This window comes from Psammomys obesus, unplaced genomic scaffold (assembly GCF_907164565.1).
Source record: "Psammomys obesus unplaced genomic scaffold, mPsaObe1.curated_primary_1811, whole genome shotgun sequence".
Classification (NCBI taxonomy): domain Eukaryota; kingdom Metazoa; phylum Chordata; class Mammalia; order Rodentia; family Muridae; genus Psammomys; species Psammomys obesus.
Window position 1 is genome coordinate 16221072 of NW_026596085.1, and position 21956 is coordinate 16243027.

The following is a 21956-nucleotide window of genomic DNA, read 5'->3' on the forward strand; positions in this document are numbered from 1 at the left end:
GGGCTTGGCTTTCCCAGTTGCCTTGGTCAGCACCGCAGGACGTAGCCAGCCTTTGGGGGCGTTCACATCACCTCCTCCAGGAAGCTTCCCTTCCTAGTCTAAAATCCCAAGTTGCATTCATTCTCCGTCAGCTCTTGGCTGTAGCACTAGGAAAGCGAGCTGTGATATCACCCCACCAAACCCAGCAACAAGGCCTCCTGCCTTGCCACCCCAGGCCTGCCTCTATGCCCCAAGTAGACTGTGAAGGAGACACAGGCCTATCCCTACCCATTGCAGGGATGGCACAGCAGGGCCTGTGGTCTAGGCAAAGGGAAGAAGTGGAGAGGTAAGGCCCCCAGAGTTGGGAACCCTGGAAGAAAACCCTAAAGTGGCAGTGGGGGTGCAGAAAGAGAGGAGGGATGAAAAGCAACTGCCCTCTGCCCTGTGGAGCCCTGACTAGGTTGTTCTCACTGACAGGAGAGAATTCTGCTTCCTTGCGGCTTTGAGAAAGTCTCTCTCCTTCTCTGCTTCTTCTGGTGATGAGGACAAGATCCAGGTGGGGCTTCGGGTTGGGGGGTGGATCTAGTGAGCACTGTCCAATCTGGGATGTTAACTAGCATCGGGCATCCTTCTATACAACAATAAGGCATTGTACTGGCTCTGACTTGGGGGTGAGGGGGTGGGTAGGAGGGGCTCCCCACGAGACCAGACACACAGTCCATCAGGGAGAACAACCATGATTCCACAGAAAGAAGAAAAGGCCTGCTTGCACCCTAGTGCTCCAACAGGCTTCTTCCCGGAAGAACAGTCTGCAGTCCTGGCACTCCCTGGGGACAAGGCCCAGCACAGCCCATGCACTGAGAGAAAGACAGAGCCGCTCTCAGGGACGCCCAATTCCTGGTGTGGACTCCCTTCTGGCCCTGAAGGAGCCTCTCATAGTAGAATGCACCCCGTGCCGGGTCACAGTGGGCCGGCACACGCCAAAGGACAGCCAAGGGGCTGTTTCTCTGTGGGACTCTGCCAGGTGAACCCTATCTCTCTTAGGTGGTAGGCAGACTTCCCATGATGCCAACTACACCGGGTAATCATTCCCCAGCCCCCATGAATCCTGTCTGAGAGCCTGAGATGTGCCATGTCTGTGGAAGAGGTCATTGTTAGTATTTATCTAAAAATGCCATGCACACAACCAATCTTATAATAAAGAGTTTATTTGGGGGAAGGGAAGCAGAAGAGAGTTAGGGCCTGAGTGAGCCATGAGGGGAGAGAGGAGAGAGATGGGGGCACCCCAACAGAGAAAAGGGAGACAGCAAGAGAGCAGAGAGAGCAAGAGAGAGAGGTAAGAGGCAGGAGTCCTTTTATCCTGGGCCCCTGTGAGCGGTGACCAATGATGACATCACAGGTGGCTAAGCCACTTAGGAGTGGGCTAGTGCATCGACTTATGAATTAACATTTCTCCCTTTTTCTATAATTAAAAAAAAAAAAAGAGGAGCCAGGGAGGGGTGGCAAGTCACGAGGGTGCTGGGCTAATACTAACAAGTCATGAGTGTGACCTCAGGCTGTGTATGTAGGGATGCAGCATCCCCAGGCCTTTCTGCCCTACTTGGGGAAGACATGGGGCTCTGTTTGGACCCACTGGAGAAGGGTACAGAGGGACAGCTCTCTCTTCCCGCCTGCTTAATCTTGGGGTTTTATCATTGGGAGCAAGGGAAAGACATGTTTACATGGCCTTGCATTTGTTTCAAATTATTCATCAGTGTTGGCGAGTCATTGTTCCCCGCTAGTATAAACAGCCCTGTCCTGACAGCACAGCCAACCCTGCCAGATCACTGAGGGCCTGTGGATGCCTTCTGTTAAATGCCCTGGTCCCTAGCTTTCGGTGAGGTGCAGAGATGGGCCGAGCCAAATGGCTGCGGAGTGAGTAGCATCCAGACCAAGGCAGCATTTCTGCCCCCTGAAGCCAGCATTGGAGGCTCCATATCCGCTTTGTCTGTCTTGTGGTGGGGACTTGGCTTGGACTGGAGAAGCCAAGAGCCCCAGAGCCAGGAGAAACGAGTCAGTAACGGCTGGCGGAGGGCTTGGCTGCCTCCCAAGGCCAGGGCTCATGGTCAGCTGTGTGCTAAGACCCAGGTGACTACCCTCAGTACTGTTGAGTCAGAGATAGGACTCACCCCAGAGTCAGTCTCCACACTGCTCACGGATCACATCTTAAGGCCTTTAGAGTGTGTACTTAAGTTGATTCCAGACTCAAGCTCAGGAGAGAGAGCAGTTTCTTCGCCACCAGTCTGAATGCGTTTTGGGCACAGCCAGCCTAGTAAAAGGGGCTGCAGGCTCTTGCCCTAAAGCTCTGGAGTTCTGCCTTCACGTTGTGCAGGCCACCTGGGTCACTTCATCTCCATGAGTGTCAGAGCCCCATGAATGAAATACAGTTAGTAACACACACACACACCATCACAGGGGCTCCTGAGGCCCTAGTGAGGCCCCTTGAGCTACAGTAAGTGCTCTGGATTCTGGCTTCCTGTTGCTCGGGTGACCAGACTGTGCTCTGTGCAGAACCTCAGGCTGGAGGCAGAAACTCCTTCTGCAGCCTGGAGGAGAGGTGTCAGCTCCATGCACTTTGGGGTGCCCTGAGCAAAGGTGCCGGTAGCACTGGGCCAGCAGGGAGCCATCAACAAGACTGTGGAGAAGGTTATTCAGAGAACTAATGACACCTGCCCCCTCTCCCTGGCCTCCCAGGTCAGCCTCAGATCCCGCAGCTCCTCTCAGCAAGAGCCACCTTTACACGTGAGCTGGGACCTTCCGTGGCTTTTAGAGCCAAGAGCTCCGTTTCCCTCCTCTGACAGCTACACGGCTGGGCTGACATTTGAGCTTGCCAAGAGAATAATGATGCTCCACGCTGTGGGCCTCAAAGGCAGCCGCCGGTCTCCCGGGTGGCTAAGTGGTCTGTAGTCCTGGAGCCTAAATAGGACCCAGCTGACAGCGCTGCAGAGTCAAGCTGTCCCCAATTCGGCGCAGGGCACCGCCTGCCTCTACCTCCTCACATCCTCTCAATAGCAAAAGAGGTCTGTGTTAAGGAGAATAGGAAATTTTCAGTGCCAAAGTGTGTATGTGTGCGTAGGCATGAAAAGGAAGTGTGTGTGTGCGTGCGCTGTGGATTGGCTGGACACAGCCAGTAGCTCCACATTCATATTGCTTTGTGGTTTTCTGTATTTGCCTATTAAAATGACAATACAGCCATGGAACATTAAGGTTTAAGAAGCCCTTCTTTCATTAAACAAACCGACAGAGTAGGGGGTTATGACTCTGGTAATTGAAACATGCTGTTCCACTCAGGACCAGAGCTCCATAAAGGCCCTTTCAGCCAGTCACACCCTTTGTGCCCGCAGCCTCTGGTCAGAAGTGAGTGTCGGCCCTAGCCGATTGCCTCCCGCAGACTGGGAAAGACCTCTTGGCAGCCTTCCCCGGCAGACCTGGCAGCCAGAGGTCAGGGTCTTTTCAAATCTTCCCCCACCCTCCAGGCTTTTGAAATCAATCTGCCAAGCTGAGACCTTCAGGGTGGCGGAGGCCGCCCTGGCCTCCAGCCTCCTCCCCCCTCCCCCCCAGGGCTCCAGGGTCTCACACTGCCAGCTGTAAACCGGAGGTGGGTTGAAGAAGCGGGTAGTGGCGGCCTGTGTTAGCCAAGTTTCTTGTGCTGTGGAGACCCTTCAGTCTGCACTGTCATCCTGAGGACAGGAGTCCAGTGATGTCACAGCAGAGGCCAGGCTTAGGAACCAATCTCCTGGGTCTAAAGTCCACCCGTGCCACTTTCCCTGTAGCCTTAGCATACAGATTCAGACTCCTCGTCTGCAAATGGGATAAGAGCTGAATCTAATAGGGTTGGTGCAAGGACGAGGGTTCACAAGATGCTTCGAGCTATTTAGGCACCCAGGGAGCAGGCACAACCCTCTAGCTCTTGCAACCAACTGCTTCTATGGTTCCGTTGTGAGGGATCACCATGCCAGGCAGCACACCCACGGAGAGCTACGAACCGTCTCTGGAGTGCCCCCATGTAGCAGCCCACGTGTTCCTGTTCGGTACCATCATAGTATGATGTACCCAATGCAGTATTAGAGCATGCTGCATGGACCACCCCAATAGAGTACCATCATAGCATCATGCCATGTACCAAATACAATACTATTGTAGCAGGGTGCCATGGAATGCCCGGTGCACTACCATTATAACATGGTACCACGCGGTGCTACCTATCATAGCATCATGCCGTAGTACCCTGTAAGTGGTCTTTGCTCCTTTGTGGGTTCTTCTTTCTTCCACGGTTCTCCACCCCCTTTCTTCTCCCCTTTAACCCCCTAACACTAGATAGGAAAGAAAAAAGGGATAGAGAGGAAAGGGGGCAACATTATCTTTAGACTACTTCCTGCTAATTAGGGGCATCGAGCTACTGGGGGCAAGTTTGATCTTCGCTTTCAGAAAAACCTAATTTCTTCTTCTTCTTTCTCTTCTTCGTCTTCTTCTTCTTCTTCTTCTTCTTCTTCTTCTTCTTCTTCTTCTTATTTTTCTTCTTCCTCTTCTTCAAAATAACTTATTTTTATTTTATGTACATTAGTGTTTTGATCACATGTATGTTTGTGTGAGGGTGTCAAATCCGTTGGAACAGGACTTATACTTGTGAACTGCCATGTGGGTGCTGGGAATTAGACCCCGGTCCTCTGGAAGAGCAGCCACTGCTCTTAACCACTGGACTATCTCTCTAGCCCTCTCCTTCTCCTCCTCCTCGTCCTCCTCCTCTTCCTCCTTCTCCATGCACAACTACTTATCAAACCACAACCAACCAACAACTCACTCATCGGGGCTTTAGCATTTATGGGCTCTCTGAAAAGACTTCAGAATTCCAAACATCACACAGTCCAGAAACTATCTACAGCTGACAAAATCATGCCCCTGCTAGAGCATGAGGTAAATCATAGTCACCATAGTCACCTGATGTGAAGCAGCTCTATAGCCCTACACCTGGGATTAAAACAAAAAAATATTCTTATAATATTTCTATGCTTTTTAACAGGGAATCTTACAAAAGAAGTGGGTAATACCTGGAGAGGACAGGAGCTCCACAAGGAGAGCAACAAAACCAAAAAATCTGGACACAGGGGTCTTTTCTGAGACTGATACTCCAACCAAGAACCATTCATGGAGATAACCTAGAACCCCTACACAGATGTAGCCCATGGTAGCTCAGGGTCCAAGTGGGTTCTTTAGTAATGGGAACAGGGACTGTCTCTGACATGAACTGATTGGCTGGCTCTTTGATCACCTCCCCCTGAGGGGGAAGCAGCCTTACCAGAGGAAGACAATGCAGCCAATCCTGATGATACCTGATAGACTAGGATCAGAAAGAAGGGGAGGAAGACCTCCCCTAACAGTGGACTGGGGGAGGGGCTTGGATGGAGAAGAGAGAGGGAGGGTGGGATTGAGGAGGGAGAAGGGAGGGAGCTACAGCTGGGAAACAAAGTGAATAAACTGTAATTAATAAAAATGTAAATTTAAAAGTAGTAAAAACAAAAAAAAATCCCAAAATTCTTGCTACAGTACCCCCTTGCAGTACTACTGTAGCATCATGTCGTGGAGTACCCCAATACAATACCATCGTAGCACGGGGCCGTGGAATGCCTCCGTGTGGTACCCTTGTAACATGCTGCCATGCTCCCCTTCTCTCCCTCTTCTCATAGATGTGGATGAGTGTCAAGACAACAACGGTGGCTGCCAGCAGATCTGCGTCAATGCCATGGGCAGCTACGAGTGTCAGTGCCACAGCGGTTTTTTTCTCAGTGACAACCAACACACCTGCATACACCGCTCCAATGGTAAGTACAACCTGTGTCAACCAGGCATGCCTTCCAAGCCCTCGGAAACAGGCGACCCTGTTTCCTCTACACGATCCTCTACACGTGGATTCCAGGGGCCTCAGGGTCAGGGTGGCGGGTTTGGGTAGTGACCTCTTGTGGCTATTTTGTGCTACCGGTGTTGATTCTTTATAGAAGTCTTTCTAGCTCCTTCCCTCTCCCAGCTGACGGTATTTCTCCTGTGTGTGCGCGCGGTAGGGCCACAGGTAGCAAATGTGACCTTCCTCTTTGTTGGAGACTAGCTGTGGACAGGAAGTTCTCCATGTTCTCCAGACTCCTTTCAAAAAGGACTGGTGTCACCTTAGGACTCCATAAGCCTTTAGCACCGCTGCTGTGTGGTCCTGGGTCACCAGCCTGCCGAGGGACCTTATCATTGCTGCCTCTGGAGGCCAGGTGGGATGGGGTGGCTGAGCAGGCTGAGGCTGGGTGTACCGGGGACTGAGCTAGTCACCAGCCAAGCCCAGCAGGGGAAGGCACTTGGTGTCAGGGCACTGGGGGTCCAGTATGGAAGCTGGTTGAAGTTTAGGCCTATGACAGCGGGGCTGTGTGGTGGGGTAGAGCTGGTCAGACGCCAACACAGCTATGGAACCTGGGTCAAGCAGACAGCAATAGCAAAGGCATCATCAGTTGCTCAGCAAGCTGCCGATCCCAAGACAGAGCTGTGTACTGCTGCAGAGAGGCCTGGCAGGACAATGCTAAGACCCAAGGCTTCTGGGGCCAGGCTGTCCTGAAGAGTCAATGCTGGCGATGTTAGAAAGAGCAGCCCACTGTCCCTCCTCCAAGACTGACCTTAGACAAGGAAGGTTTGAGACCAAATCAAGGGGTACAGAAGGCTTGTGCTCTGCCTGGCTCAGCTCAGCAGGGCGCAGATGTGAACCCAGCGCCTCCACCCCTTTCTGGGGCTACTCTTCACCAAGCTCCCTGTATGCTTAGAGCCTCAGCTTTCTCATCCAGAAGACAGCGGCCATGGATCTGGGCCAGCGGGGTGTCTGAAGCTAGAAGGAGAACCTGGTATGACCTGCTGGTGTTTGGCGGGGCTACCAGAGGTTGAGAAGTGGAAACAGTACGTGGTTACTGCTAGAAAATGATTCCTGGAGGGGGGAATTTTTTTTTTTTTTTAAATATGTTGGGGCAGTAAACTGGAAGTATTCTAGCAGATCATCTGGGTTTGTTTCGGCAATTTCTTCACAGACAGGTTTGGTACGCTAACAGCTAGCACTACAGCGTCCCCAGAAGTGCATGAAGGCCAAAATTGGTGTTTCCCTGGATGTTCGCTCTAGGCATCAGAGCCACTACCCAGGTGGCCTCAGGCAGATAGAGGGCTCATCTTGCCCCTGATGACTGCCTAGGTATGATGACACTGGACAGAGCTGTCCAAGATGGAGGCAAGTGACATAAATGAGTACATACCTGAGTACACAGGGATCATAAAAAGCAGAAAGGAAAGTGCAGGTGACAGGCCCTCCCTGGGTCCTGTCTATGCTAGGGAGGGGAGATTTCTCAGAACAGCTTGGGGTCACACTCCAGGCCCTTTTTTCTCCACCAGCACTCGGTCCCTGCCTCTGCAGAGAGCCTCGGGTGGGCTGTGGTGAAGTCATGCTCCTAGCTGAGAGCACAAGCAAGGACAGACGGATGGCAGGATGCAGAAGGGCAGCTGTGGCCAGCCCATTCTGCCTTCTCCACATCTGCTAGGCCGGGAGGTCACAGATTAAGGTCTTAGACACTGGAGATGGGTTTGGAGAGAGAGGTAACAGCCCGGGGAGGTCGGAGAACTGCTGCCAGGGCACGGGCCTGAACACCACCACAGACCGCTCACAGCAGGCTGGGTGAGACTCCCCCGACAGGGGAGGAAGTGAGGCTAGGGAAGCAGAGGATGAAGGTGGTGGGACAGTGGCCAGAGCTGAAGGCCTCTGCGTGGAAGCCGCTGCCGGACTGAGAGAGCTCTGTGGCCAGGCACGGTGACACACGCCTTTAAACCCAGCACTCGGGAGGCAGAGGCAGGCGGATCTGTGTGAGTTTGAGGTCAGCCAGAGCTTGTTACACTGAGCAACCCTGTCTTGGGAAGGAAGAAAAAAAAAAAAAAAAAAAAGAGCTGTGTGGAAGTCTGAAGGAGAACGTAACACTAGAGACTGGCGGGTATGGGTATGGCCTTGGACACATAGTCCATCCCACCAAAAAGCTCCCCTGGACTTTTACAGAAGCAGGAATGCAGATTTGGCTGAAATGCAGGTGTGCACTTACACACACCACACACCCCGGACTGTGTCGGCTAGCTTGTAGATAAAAGAAGGTCTCTTTTCTTATCGGGAATCTCTTAGTGGGATCTCCGGGTTTTTAAATCTGAGCCAGGAAGCCAATCCAGAAAGCTCACAGGGAACTTCTTGAAGCCATCTTCGCAGGGCAAAACAGCAGCACCGTCCGGGTTTCCGAGCCAGAGGAAAGTACAAAGGGGACAAGGTGAGCCCAGGACGTGGCTAACCGTGCACAGTACCTGGGAGGAGACGGGACACGGTCTACCTACCTCCTAGACAGGCACAGTCCGTGGCGCTGCCACAAGTGCCCACTACGGCGTCAGCCACGGTGTTGAGTGTCTCGGCTCAAAATCAGAGCCTGCCCGGAAGTGCTAGCGTGGAGCGCTTTGCCTCCCCCACGTGACCTCTGATTCTGCGGCTCCGGGGAGAGCAGATGAATCCAGAGGCTTGGGCAAATTAGATTCCTGGTGTTACCTAGCCGGCTAATTCCCCTCCGGATCTCTGGACTCCCCCTACCCACCCACCCAAAGCACAGACTGGTTTTGATTAGATATATGAGAGGGCTAGGCCAAGGTCAGTCTGGGCTTCTGGCCCAGAAACAAGGCCACACAGCTCAACCCTTCCAAGTAGCCTGACTTCCCAGGCGCCAGCATAAACCCTGGCCTGAGGCTCATGGATCAGGCCCAGGCTGGATGAGGAGTGTTAGGTTCTTGGCTTCAGATCCCCTGGGGCCTCCCCTGTCACTTCTGCCTCTCTAGGACCTTTGACTATTAGTCTCAGCCCTCAGGGAAAATGCTTTGAAGCATCCAAGGGTAAAATCTGCCCTTGGGGGGGTGACATGTAGCCAGTTAATTCCTTCTGGTCCCCAGAACTCCTGGCAAGGCTGCACTGGATGGGAGGGGACCCTGGGGCTGTTGGAATCTGGCTAGTCCTGCTTAACACTTCCTGGTGCTGGCTTTGATGCCCTGACAGCCTACATGCCCCTCTGCTCAACCTCTGGCCCAAGGGCTAACAACACCTCTTCTGGCCCTCAGGCCAAGGGCCGCTGTAGACTCAGCCCAGCCTCTGTGGCACTAGGCTAGCCCCACGCCTGGCCACCCAGAGCCTAACACCTTGGACTTTCTTCCTCTTCCTCTGCCCTTTCTATCCTTTAAGTATGTCAACTTTATGCTCCAAGAAGATAGGGCCTCCTGGGTGAGTTTCCCTTTTTCCTTCAGTCTAACCAATGCTGGGTGGATCCAGAAGGGCCTGTGAAGGTCGCAGATGTGAAGAGCGGTGACCCTCCCCTCTCCCCACTTACTCATTCATCCAGCTGTTCACAAGCCTGGTGTCTTCCGACCCTAGGTTGGGGGCCATGTGCTTTTTTTTTTTTTTTTTTTTTTCAATCTAAAACAAGACTGACTGTGAATTCCTCTACTTTAAGCTGGGACAAAAGCCTGAGGGATTCTGAAGGTTGGTTTTTCTCAACGGAGGGGCAAACAATGGAGCCATCATAACCACCAGTCACTTTACTGACTACAGTGGAGCTGTCACGAGCAGCAGCATCCTGACCACCCCTGGTGGCCGAGGAGCTGTGACACCAAGATTCACCCGCTCTCGTGCAGGGAACAGTTCCTCCAGGCTGTGCTTGGTGCCTCACTAGACACCTGCTGTGGGTCAGCCTTGGCATGGGCTGGAGGTCACAGAGTGTTCCCACAATTACAGGAAGCAACACAAGCTCACAGGGTAGGGTGGGGGTGGTTCAGGAGCTGCATGTACCCAAGGCTAGCCTCAGCCCCTTTCCCTTTTTATTTAGTCTGAGATGGCTCTCTGCTCTGTTGTCAAGGTTTGCCTCAAACCCACAGGCTCCAGTGATGGGCTGGCCCCAGCCTCCGGAACAGCTGTGCCCTACTTCACCTGCCTCCCAGGGCCCTTTGACGCTCTTGTTGTCTATGTCTGTGACAGGGTGTGCATTTCCTTGTAGCTAGGGACTTTTAGGGATAGGGACACTGTTCACCACAACTCTCATTCTAGGGCACACTGGAGCCTTTGGAAGGGACAGAGCAGGAGGAAAGGAAAGATAAGGAAGACAGGCATGAACAGGGCTAAGTTGTGCTAGCAGTGGTGGGTGGGGTGGGCAGGCATATTGGTCATCGAGGTGAATATGGAGGCAGTGCGGTCTGCTCCGGGCATGGGTGGACAGGTAGATTCGGAGACTCACGCCTGCAGACCCTACCCAGCCAAACGGGGCCGTACCAGAGACATGCTGGCCATGCCTTGTTTCCCTGAGATCTATACCAGACCTGGCCACAGGACAGGCTGTACTGCAGACCCACAAGCCTGAAGCTGCCCCCCCAAAAACATTCTACATCTGAGAGTCTTCTGCGCACTCTTAAGCACGTTTGTAAATGAATGCAGAGAACCCCAGTGTCCTCCCTTCGTGGCACTTCCCTAGGATTCAGGGCCACAGGCTCAAGCCTCAGCCTTCAAGAGGGATATCGGCACTTTAGAGACTCTCCCTCTGATGAGTTCGTGGGGCTGGGCATACGGCACCGCACACTTGTGTGCCCGCTGTATGCTACTAAGCCCTTCCCTGTTTACCCCTGTATCCCTGCAGTGGCCCTTTTCCAGTTTGGACACTGAAGAGTCAGGGAACTTGCACAAGGTTGCCAGAGTCACTGAGGGAGAATCCGCCCGTCAGGGCCTGGCCTCCAGAATCCCGGCTGGCACAGACAGCAGGCAATGCAGAGGTCCCTCGCAATGGCTGGCCCAGCTCTATAGGGCTCGGGAGGAGTCCTAGTGCAATGGACACCTCTTCCCGCCTGACACCGCCTGAGGGTCCAGGTGCCCCTGGTGCCTCCAAAACCATTTGTGGCAGGATTTTTCTGAACTATCTCCTAACACTTCCCTCCTCTCTCAGCGTGAGCTGACCTGCCCCCCCCCCTTACAGTCGGCAGTTTTTGATACGAACTCAGTTATACAGACAGCCGCCCTTGCCAGAGAGAGAAGACGTGAATTGCTATCTGTCCCCAAGCTGAATACCCACAAAGCTCTGGGCATCGAATGAACACGTGTCTTTTGACGCTGCTATTGCTGGCTGTCCCGTGCCACTGATCCGTGGCAGGTCTGGCTCTGAGGGTCAGAAGCCATTTTAGTCATACAGGAGTCCAGACCAGAAGCTGAGGAGCTCTCGGCTTGTTAAAAAGGCGCAATGGGCTCTGGAATTGCCATTCAGTTTCTAGATACAGTTGTGCCTCAGAGGGTCAGGTTGTGTGCAAATGGCCTTGTGTGTAAATCACACTTGGCTGTCGTGTTTACTAAACCACCCTGCAAGCATCTGGGGATCTGTTTATTTTACCTGGAACTTTGGAAGAGTAAATACCCCAATATAACTGAAGACAAAATGACAGAAATACTAACGACTCTTTGTTTTGAAATAATTCTAGATTCACAAAAGCTAACAAACAAACAAACAAAAGTCTCAAAGAGAGGTCTCATGTGTCCTTCACCTAGTTTTCCCCAAAGGCAGCACCTTAGGTCATCAGAATACAATCCCAAGCCAGGAAGTCAGCATGGCAACGTTGGCACGGCCTGTATGTGTACTACCTGTGCCTTTTTCTTAGGTGCGTAAACACCGCGGTCAAGAATTTTTGTGTGGGGCCAGCGTGATAGCTCGGCAGGTAAAGGTTCCTGCTAGCAAGCCTGATAACCTGAGACAGCCCCCTGGGACCCACACAGAGGAAGAAGAGAATGGGTCCCCACAAGATGATCCTTGACCTCCACGTATATGCCCGTGGCACATGCACACATGTGGTTTAAAAAAAAAAAAAAAAAAAGATTTGCATCTTAAGAACAACTTGTACTACCTGCCCAGCACTGACAAGCCAAAAGGATGACTCGAAAGGACTCCGCCATTTACTCTCCAGGCCAGTTGTTTCCTGAGTGGAAGACGTCACTATTAGTAATTGGAGCAGAGCAGTGAATGTTCAGTGTCATTCAGGGAAACTGAGGCTTACGGTCTCCAGGGGTGTTTCACTGAAGCTTAATCTTGAGAGGGTACAGCCAGTGTTGAGCCCTTAACCCTTATGAGATGGACGCTAGCCACTCCCACAGCACAGACAGAGTCTTGTAAATACCAGAACCAGGGTTTCTGGCTCTTTGGAGTAGTGATGAGGCTAGAACCCAGGGGGTCTGAGTTCAAGTCATGACTCCTTTCTGGGCTGCCCTAGGAGCCGATGTTGGGACTATTGTACCCAGATGTGTGCAGGCCTGGATGTGATATGCTGGTTGACTGGCACATGCCCCAAGGAATAGATCTGAGGGGCCATCAGGCTAGTCAAACTGAGAGCACCAAGGTTGGTCTGGAGACCTGTGGAGCAGAGGCTGGAGAAGCCTCTGAGAGCTGGTCGCTAACTGGGGAAGGGATAAACGGTCCTGCATGAGCTGAGGGCTGGCACCGTGTGGGTGGGATTCTGCACGGCTGTTGGGTTAAGAAGGAGATCGGGGACAGCAGGAGTTTGTGGTGATAACAAAGGCTAGAGGGGTCACTTGGCCATAGACCAACAGCAGGCAAGCCTGAAAAACAGCCCTGGGGAGTGCTCTGAAGATAAAGGCATGTTACACAGGTTTCTCTGTCATTTTTTTTTCCTGGAAGAGTGTCAAGGACACCCCTGTCCTCCAGTGCCATCTGATCGAGGAGACCAGAGCCGGGCAGAGTGGGTAGGAGTGCTCACCCTCCTGTGTGCACCATGCAGCCTCATTAGAGGGGATGTTCTCACCGTGTCCTAGGCCCCGATACTTTCCCCTGTGTGCTTTTGAGTGGCTCCTGACCTCAGCACTGAATCCACAGTTCCCTCCTGCAGGCCCCGCCCCAGAGCTGCACACCCCTTTCCACCCTCGCTGGGTCCAGCAGCTGCAGCTCCATGGTCCAGCCTGTCCTTCACCATTCCCCAGTGTTCCTTAAACATCTAAGATCCCTCTCGCAGGTATCATTACCGGTCAGAGAGGGTGGTCCAGGGGCCCAGAGCCACTCTCCAAACTGGCAGAACCAAGAGAGATTTAAAAAAAAAAAAAAAAAAAAAAAAGCGTTTAGTAGGAATTTGGATTTTTGCTCACTCAGCCATGAGATGTGGATGTGGGAGACATATTTGACCACAAAATCGTTATCCATCATGGGTAAGACACGGAGATAAGCAAGCAGGGAGTTAGGCCACACTCCCAGCCACACCACAGGCGTAGAACAGGATGCCTTGGGGGAGGGAAGTTGATAGGATGGTTGAGGGAGAGGTGACAGTAGGGTGGCCAAGGGGGAGCCGAAAGGGAAATGACTGGGGAGGGGGTGTGACAGGATGCCTGACAGGAAGGTGGCTAAAGGGAAGGTGACAGAAAAAGCATGGCAGGGAGGGGGTGGCTTCAGGGAACATGACAGGAAGATGGCTGAAATAGGAGGATGGCTGGGGGAAGGATGACAGGAAGATGGCTGAGAAGGGTGTGTGAGGAGGAGATGGCAGGATGGCTGAGAAGAAAGCGACAAGGTGACTAATGGGGAGGTTGACAAGAAAATGGCCGATGGGAGAGGAGACAAGGAGGTGGCTGATGGGGAAAGTGACAGACATTGTGGAGATGCTGACAGGATAGCTGAAGAGAAGGTGACAGGACAATAGTGAGAGGAGGTGATAATGTAAGAGGAGAAAGTGACAGGAAGATGTCTGAGGGAAATGTGACAGAATGTTAAAGAGGAAGACAACAGGATAATGGCTGAAGGGACGCTGGTGAAGGAAAGACCGAGGGAGAAGGAACAGAAAGATGGCTGAGGGAAATGTGACAGGATGTCTGAGGGGACTGTGACAGGAGAATGGCTGAGGAAGAGGTGACAGGTGGGTGACTGATGGGGAAAGTAACTGAAGAGCGGCCGCAGTGTGACAGGGTGTCTGAGGCAGGTGTGAGACAGGGCCACAGACCTTCCGGAGAGCCTGTCCACCTCAGGTTTACACTTCAGACTGTCCTGTTACTCACATCACATAGATGCTGACTATTTCAGTGGCTGGTGATCCTGAACAAGGCAGAACTCTATCCTCTTTACAGCCTAGAAACCTGGGAATCAGTGGAACCTGAGTGAAAGCTCACTCTGATTTTTATTCTAGATATGGCCCGGGGCCTTATACATCATGGCCAGTCTCCTACATGTTTAGAAGCTGGTGATGCTGAATCCTACTCAGAATCCAACTTGGTATATGAATACGATCCTCCAAGAACAGCGTGTACAGACCACTCCTGTCCCCCTCTCCTGAGTACCTGGGGGAGGGTCTGAAAGGGTCTGAGTGAAAGAGGAAAACCTCAACATTTGGGGACCTCATTGGAGGTCAGGGTTGTAGGTTGCTGTTGGGGCTCAGGCCTCCTTGTGTGTGTTCTCAGCAAGGGGATGGGGATGGGGAGACACAAGCCCCTGCCTGTCATCTGTTAAGCCCCCAGTTCCTCTGTCTCACCTCTTTGCATGACACTCATAAGGCCCCCATCTCTGTACCAGGGTACATTCTCCCCAAACCACAGACTGCAAGAAAGGCAAGTCCAAGATGCGAGTCTTATCGGATCATGCGCAAAGGCAGTTTGCATGTCGAGGACCGGGCGTGGGGGTAGGAGCAGGAGCGAGCTCACCCACTCCTCTCCTCAGTCAGTGTGCTGTTTTGGTCTCTTCTCACTGCAGTTACTTGGGATTGTTGCTGTGTTTTGGAGGCTATGAAGTTAAAGCACTAGGCCCCAGGCACTCCATACCTGGCAGGCACTTCTGTGCTACAGATGGCACCTCTTTGTGTATCCAACTGCAACAAAAGGCAGGGGCAAAGGGCCCAGCTATTGCCTCTACCTATTTTTAAGGTCATCACACCCCTGAGACATACTAACCTAATCACTCATAAAGGCCCCACTTTTTATACTGTTGTATTAAGGGCTCTGTTTTAGTGTAAAATTTTGAAAGGGACTCACATGCTTCCTGCATGCTAGGATTAGGAATGAAACGTTTCCTTCCAACCAATATCCAGACTCCTGAGGCATGAAGCAGGGCCCTGCATGGCATACCCACCTGAGCTGGCCATGGTCAGAGTGGTGGGGAAAGCCACCCTTGCCCACTTCTGGGATCTGAGCCTGCTTCCCAAACTCACAGTAGTGTCAGGCCTGGCTGGGGGCTGCTTGGCAGAGGTCACCTGAGGGGTTTGGAGTATGGACGTCTGGGTTAGGAATTGCCACAGGGGCGGCCTCTGAGCAATTATCCCAACTCTATCCAGGGTCCTCCTGCTGCTTTCCCCCAGGCTGGCCCTTCATTCTCCTGCCTTTGTCTTTAACTCAGCCTCTCTGGCTTTCACTTGTCCTAAAAACCGACTGGACCTTGACCCTCTCCAAGCCTGAGTCAGCCATAGGAGCCCAAGCCAAGTCCCTTATGCTTTACAGTGGCTTTCCACAGGGGATAATCCCGGTGCTCACTTCACCCTTTGAGATGCATCAGATAAGCACTGCCATGCCCCTTGACGGAAACTGCCTTCCTTTTCCATGCTGTACGATGTGGGGGCTCTTAGAGATGGATAAGGCTGGATCTACGGTACCACGGCCAACTCTTTCTCTTTCTCACTGCCAGATCCCAGTAAACAAGGCCACAGACAGGTCCCCTCCATCGCACACGAGAGTCCCCAGCCAAGTTATGGCTTAGCATCCTGTGGGTATACCTGGCTAGCGGACTTCTGTCGGTTCCCCACATGCGATTTTCACATCTTGAGAAGCAAGCCAGGTCCCTGTGCTCCAGGGACCCCCCCATTATAGCTCCTGCTACAGGGTCATCCTTGCCCTGTTTTAAGGCCTTCCATCACTGGCTATGGGGGCTGAGACAGGCCCTGTTAGGGTGCGGGCTCCTTGAACTTCCTTGTCTGGCTACAGACCAGGTGGGCGGGAGGACGGACATCCCTGGCACTTAGCGTGGAGATTTATGGTGCTACTGGAAGAGGCCTGGCCTGGCCCTGTGCGGTCTGGAATGGCCCTCAAGGCGGGGACAATAAATCCATCCCATTATTTTTTATGAGCCTCCCACCCCATAAACAACTCCTTTGGCTGGTAAGCCAGCTTCACGCACTCCTCCTGGCCTGGCCTCAAGCCGGCGCCAAGGGCACCACAGGGCTGATTTCTCAGTGCTGGCAGGGGATCTTTCTGCAAAGCTGTAGGCCCTTGGGGTCTCCAGGAATCGATGGTGGAGGGTGGAGGGTAAGCAAGCCACAGAGTTCAGAAGGTACCAAGACAAGGGACAGTCCACCTGGCCCTGGGTCCCCTCTCAGCAATGGGTTTCTCAGCCTTGGCCTCTTGCTGTGCAGTGAAGCACGTATCAGAGCTGTTGATGCAGATGAGAACGAGCTGTGCGCATAAGCTGTGTCCCTCAGGAAACGCCCATCCTTGGGCTCCATAGCACCGTGTCATCAGTACACGCATCCTATAGAGCCATAAGCCTCACAGCTGAGCTCGACTGGGCCTGGCACCATGCCCGGATCTGGATGGCTCCTGAGCGTAATCTGTGTGGTACTGTTATCCCATCGGTGGAATGTAGAGTTCCCACCATAGAAGACTAGCAGAGGCTGGCTCTGCGCTCACGCCTGATGGCTTGACCAGATACCCGAACAAACAGGTGGACAGAAGGGCAAGAGCAGGGGGTACCGTGAAGCCTTGGCACCCCTGAGACACGGAAAAGCCCAGGCTTGCCAGGCGGACTGCCCTCTCCCTGGGTAAGGCTGCCAGCTGCTGACCTCTGGCCAAGTTACTGCAGCTGCTGCCAGCTCTCCCTGAGCCTTCATGGACCCAGCCCATGGCCATGTCACTCCCCACTTGACCTTCCCCCAACCCCGCCCCCCCCCCACAGGATTCTAACTTGGATCTCCATAGCCTGTGCTTGTCACAAACCAGCCCCTGCAAACCCCTGCTACTCCGTGTCCCTGTCTCCTCACACTGCTCCCTCTGTCTGGAGCTCCCTGTCTGCTCCGACCATCGCTCCCTTGAGAAGCTTCTCGGATGCCTGGGCGGTGTGGCTCTGATTTATAGCGTGCTTTCCTGTTCCTTGGGCTGGAGAGGCCGCACAGGGACAGCCAGCATTTACTTCCCATGGGTCTCCGGTTCAGCCAGGGCTTACACTTACTCATGGCCATCGGGTCAGCTGATCTTCCTTCTGGCACGGTCTCCCCTGCGGTTCATCTGCCAGAAGTACAACAGCTGTCTCCTCCTACCTTTCTCACGTAAGCCGGCTTCTCCAGCAGTCACAGCTGGTCCACGGCTCGGGTCTTGACTCTTATCCTACCCTTTCCCGATACCCCATCCCAGTCCACCTGCCCCACCCCACCTCTGCCTTTACGCCTGAATTTACTAAGCACTGCCTTTAGGGTAGACCAAATGGCAGGAGCAGCCTGTGATCTGAGCTTCTCAGATAGAGAGAGGCTTGCCAGTTGGTTTGGGTGCCTGCTGTCCTCTCAAGGTCCGGTAGACCACAGCTGCCCTGTGAAGGAAGAGATCCACAGCTAGCAGGCTGGGATCTTTCTGCATCGGGTCTGGGGCCAACTGAGGGTGGTGTGGGACAGCCTGTCCATGTGACTTCCTTTAGGGATCCTGTGGGAAGGGAGAAGGCTGACGAGTTACGATAGGAGGTTTGCTGTTTTACATGTAAGTATGGCCTGTTGCCACATTCGGAACATACAGTTTGGAAGTACGTACCGTCTATCTGAAATCCAGCCTAACTGGCTATGCCATGCGACCAGTGGCTGGAGAGGGAGAAGGACTTGTGGCCCACTAGGCGGGAGGCCAGCTCAACACAGTCCATCTTCCAGCCGGACCTCTGAAGCTGCCGCCAGCTCCTTGGAGAGGCTTCAGCTTGGTTGTAGTGACACCTAGTGGCCAGCCTGAGAAACTTCAAGAGGCGAGGAGGAAGGAAAGGTGGTCCTACATTTCACAGTGCGGCTGAAGAGGAGGCTGCCCCCCAGAGTCACTTTCCATGCCCTTCAGCACTCTTAAGAGAAATGAGTGAGTCAGCCCCTGTATTGGGTCACATACCCAACTTGTACTCAAAACCATGAGAGCCCCAAAGGGAGGCTCTCTTTCCCCTGTATGTTCCAGGAGAAAAAAAGAGAGAAAAGGAATGGGGGGGGGGGTCTGAAGGGACCACAGAAGCTGCCAATCAGGAAGCAGGATGGTAGGAAGAGAGATGAGCATTAAGTGGCCACTGGAGACCTGACTCTTATGAGCTGCAGCATCTACACCAAGATGTCCAGTTAGGGAGATCTCCAAGAGCCTAGCTCACAGAAGTGCTCGGGGTGGGTGAAGCCATGCCGTCCCAGCTCTCCCCAGCAGTGCCTCTCTGTGCTCGTGGGAGGCTGGGAGTCTAGGCAGCAATTGCCAGGGCCCCTCTATGTCTGGATCTGTTCAAAGACAGGCTGAAGGGCTACAGGTGAGGGTGACCTCCCCACAACCCCCTTTTCTGCTGAAACCTGAGTCATGTAACAATAGACTTTTGGCCCACACTCCAGGGGCAGATACTGTCAGTGCCCTGTTAGGGAACAGAGACCAGGGGCCCCCTGCAACGAGCACCGGGCCTGCAGACAAAGACACTGAAACCACCCCAGTGCTCTCATGCTGCTGCCCAGGGTGGCTACCTTTGGGACCTCGGTACACAGGGACAAATTATACTCAAGAGTGGTCCTGGCCCCACAAGGAGCCTCCATTTGATGGAGGAGCACTGTCCAACCACAGTACGGCAAGTGCTGTGACCGAGAAAAAGGGGATGGTATCGAGGGTCCCATGCCAGAATCTAGCCTCAAGATGGGGGAAGGGATAGGAACGGGAGAGCTTCCAGAAGAGGTGGTACCACATAATCCAAAATGGCTGGTCAGAAGTTGTTCCAAGATGAGAGAGGGCCCACGGCCTGTGTGGAGGAAGCCACATTCCCAAAGGCACGCAGAGAAAAAGGAGAGAGGGTACCCAGTATTCCTCATTGCCCCGGCCCCAGCAGAGCAGACTGGAGAAGTAGCTACAGGGGCTGGGGGATCTTAGGTGTCCATCGCCATCCCACATCCTCTGAGGGCAGGTTCTGGGTCAGGCATGGTTTCCAGCCCACCTCCACCTCCCGCCTCTCCTCGTCATGCCTCTCAGACAAAACACTGACCCTTTGTGTCTCCGTCTTGGAAGAACCAGCCTGGGCCTCGAGGAGGTTATGTGTGCAAAGTGCCCATGTGGAGAAAGCGGCTCCAGCTGTCCTGATCCAGAGCGAGCAGGACAGCCCCAAGCGGCTGCCTTCTCTTTAGCGTCTGTATCATCCCATGATCCAGCCCTTCACCCTAGGCCAATTATTTGTCTGTCTGTGCCTCGGCGCTCCTGTCTCATAAGGGCAGGAGGTACCGAAACTTATGTCCCTCTAAGGTCAGCCTGGGGAGTTGACAGGATGACATATCCGTGGGTTGGCACAAAACCTGAGCCTCAAGCAGACACCCGGGGGTCCTCATTAGCCTCTCCATCCCAGCTCAGACCTGCACCTCCCTTCACCTGGCCTCCCTGGGGTTCTTCCCAGGTCCATAAGCTAGGCTTGGTTTCACTGATAAGCTAGGGTGATTCTGGGCTGTGAAGGCCCCCTAAAGCTCCAGCCTCTTTCTCGGCTCTTTTACTGTGTCAAGGAAGCAAAGGAAAAGCAAATCCTCCCTTCTGAGTTGGAGCGGGGCTAGAGTTGGGGTGAGGCAAGGCCATTGTTCTCTTCTGTGTTTGAGGGACAGGAACTTTGGAAGTGGTATTATTGACGAAGCCGCCCTAGCAATGACCCTTGGGAGGCACACATTCCAACTCTGATGGGGGGGGCAAAGGCACCAGACCTGGGTTGAGGGAACGTGACAGGTACACCGGTATGGCAGGCAGGGTGCCATCACATCTCTATACACGTGGGACCATCTCCAAGGCTAACAGCTGGCCTACGAAGAGGCACTGATGGAAAAAGCACCATGGGAGCCCGTTGCCAGGGGTGGCCAGACACGTCTTCCACCACGCTGACCACTTCCCGTGGGCGGTTTGTAAATCGGGTGTGCCCTCTAATGCTGCAACCCTCTATCATAGGGCCTCATGCTGTGGTGACCGCCAATTAGGAAATTATTTTGCTGCCGCCTCATAACTGTAGTTCTGCTGCTCTTACGAATCATGGTGTCAATACATGATACTCGGGTTATCTGGTATGTGACTCCTTTGATGACGTGCACCTCCACAGGCTGAGAACCACTGCTCTAGGAGAAAACTCTCAAAGATGTCACAGAGAAGCCTCTGCACTCTCTTCATCCCTCTCAGGATACTGTGACAGCTTCCCCCTTGTTCCTGGCTTGAAAGCCTGTCCCTCAAAAGCAGGCAGAGGGTCCCCCGGGCACGTGTGCTTCACCCCTCTGGTGGCCGCCATCGATGGCTTCCTCCTGCCTGGGTCCAAGGACAGCTTTGTCGTTACTTGTCCCACCTTGGAAGCAAGACCCATGGCTGCCTCATTCTGCCTCAGGTGAAGCTGAGGCGCAGACATGAGGTAAGCGTGCGGTAGTTCCATGCTGACCTGACGATCGATGTGGCTGCTAAGGGCCTTGTCTCCCCGTGGTGCACGCCCCTCCTGGCCTAGCACTGAGGAGACACTCAGCCCACGTCTGCAGAGCATAATTGGATTTGGATGGGCCGGATCAGATTAGCTTTGAGTTTTCGGGCAGCCTGAGCTGGAGGGCACCGGGCATGTGAAATGCAGGACTTCTGGGAATGACTGAAATTCTTTCAGCTCCTCTGCGGAGGGGACCAAACAGGCTTCCTCTGAACTTGGCACACGTGGCTCCCATACCTACACCTGGGGAGGTGTGCCGGAAAGCTTGTGGTTTGCAACCCTCTCAGGAGCAGACGTGGCCCAGGCAGAGATCTGCAGGAGGACAGATGAGGCCTGCAGCCCTGGGTAGCAGAAGCTAGCTATATCACCCCAGCTGGGCCCTGGGCCTGGGGCTGAGTACCCGTGGGCTCGGCACGAGTAGCTGGAGCCTGGGCTTGAGAGGAATACAGGTTGGTGGGAGAAGCCATCTGCAGCCAGAGCTGCCAGAGCAGCCTGGCAAAGGCCACAGGAGCTGGGAGCAGCTTCCAATCTGGAGTCCAAACCACACTGGAATAGCTGGTGCCTAGTGCCTCCCATGCCTACCGCAAGGTCATGCCTCTCGGACCCACGTTCTCCCTGGCTTAGAGAAGATACTGTTTTTGGTGGAAAACATTATGTTTTCACATAGCAACTTTTAAGTTGTTCCTTTTAAATGCAACAAAGGTCGTAACGGTCAGGAACACAGAGAGGACCCCAGTTCAGCCTCCCTGAAGTGCCCAGCCTGTCCCCACCCTCAGTGGGAAACAGGCATCCTCTGGACCCTGCCGGAGGTGAACCAAGGCTGTAGCGTGCCTGCTGAGGGCTTGGTACGGGAGCCTGAGAGGAGAGCCTCAGCACAGAAGCCTCGACTCTACGTCAAGGTTACGTACGGGGGGGAGGGGCAGACAGAGGCCTTCCACACGTGCACACACACACACACCCCAACTGTGGAGCAGACTAAGAGGGAAGCTTCTGGAATCTTCCGTCAGCACCCTTGAGACCAGCTCTGCGGCTCCCTGTTCCCTTCCTGCAGCCTCGCCACTGACCTTCGGCGGCGGCAGTGACGCATCACCACTCTACCAGTCTCTCCAGGGTGTGTGACTCCCTCGGCTCATGCCCAATGTCTGGACACCCCAACAGAAAGACTCGATGGTGACAGACCCTCAGAGAAGGCATGGCAGTGCTAAAGCCTGGTGCTCTGTGGTCTGG

General features: G+C 53.7%; 1 protein-coding gene across 2 annotated transcripts in view; it reads left to right on the forward strand.

Moving 5' to 3' along the window:
- The window catches only part of Scube1 (signal peptide, CUB domain and EGF like domain containing 1), a 118289-nt gene that overhangs the window by 40838 nt on the left and 55495 nt on the right, over positions 1-21956 (forward strand). For both annotated transcript variants that reach the window (XM_055627111.1, XM_055627112.1), the window contains exon 4: positions 5703-5837. In XM_055627111.1, the coding sequence (XP_055483086.1) occupies positions 5703-5837 (135 nt within the window). The remainder of the gene's footprint in view (positions 1-5702; positions 5838-21956) is intronic.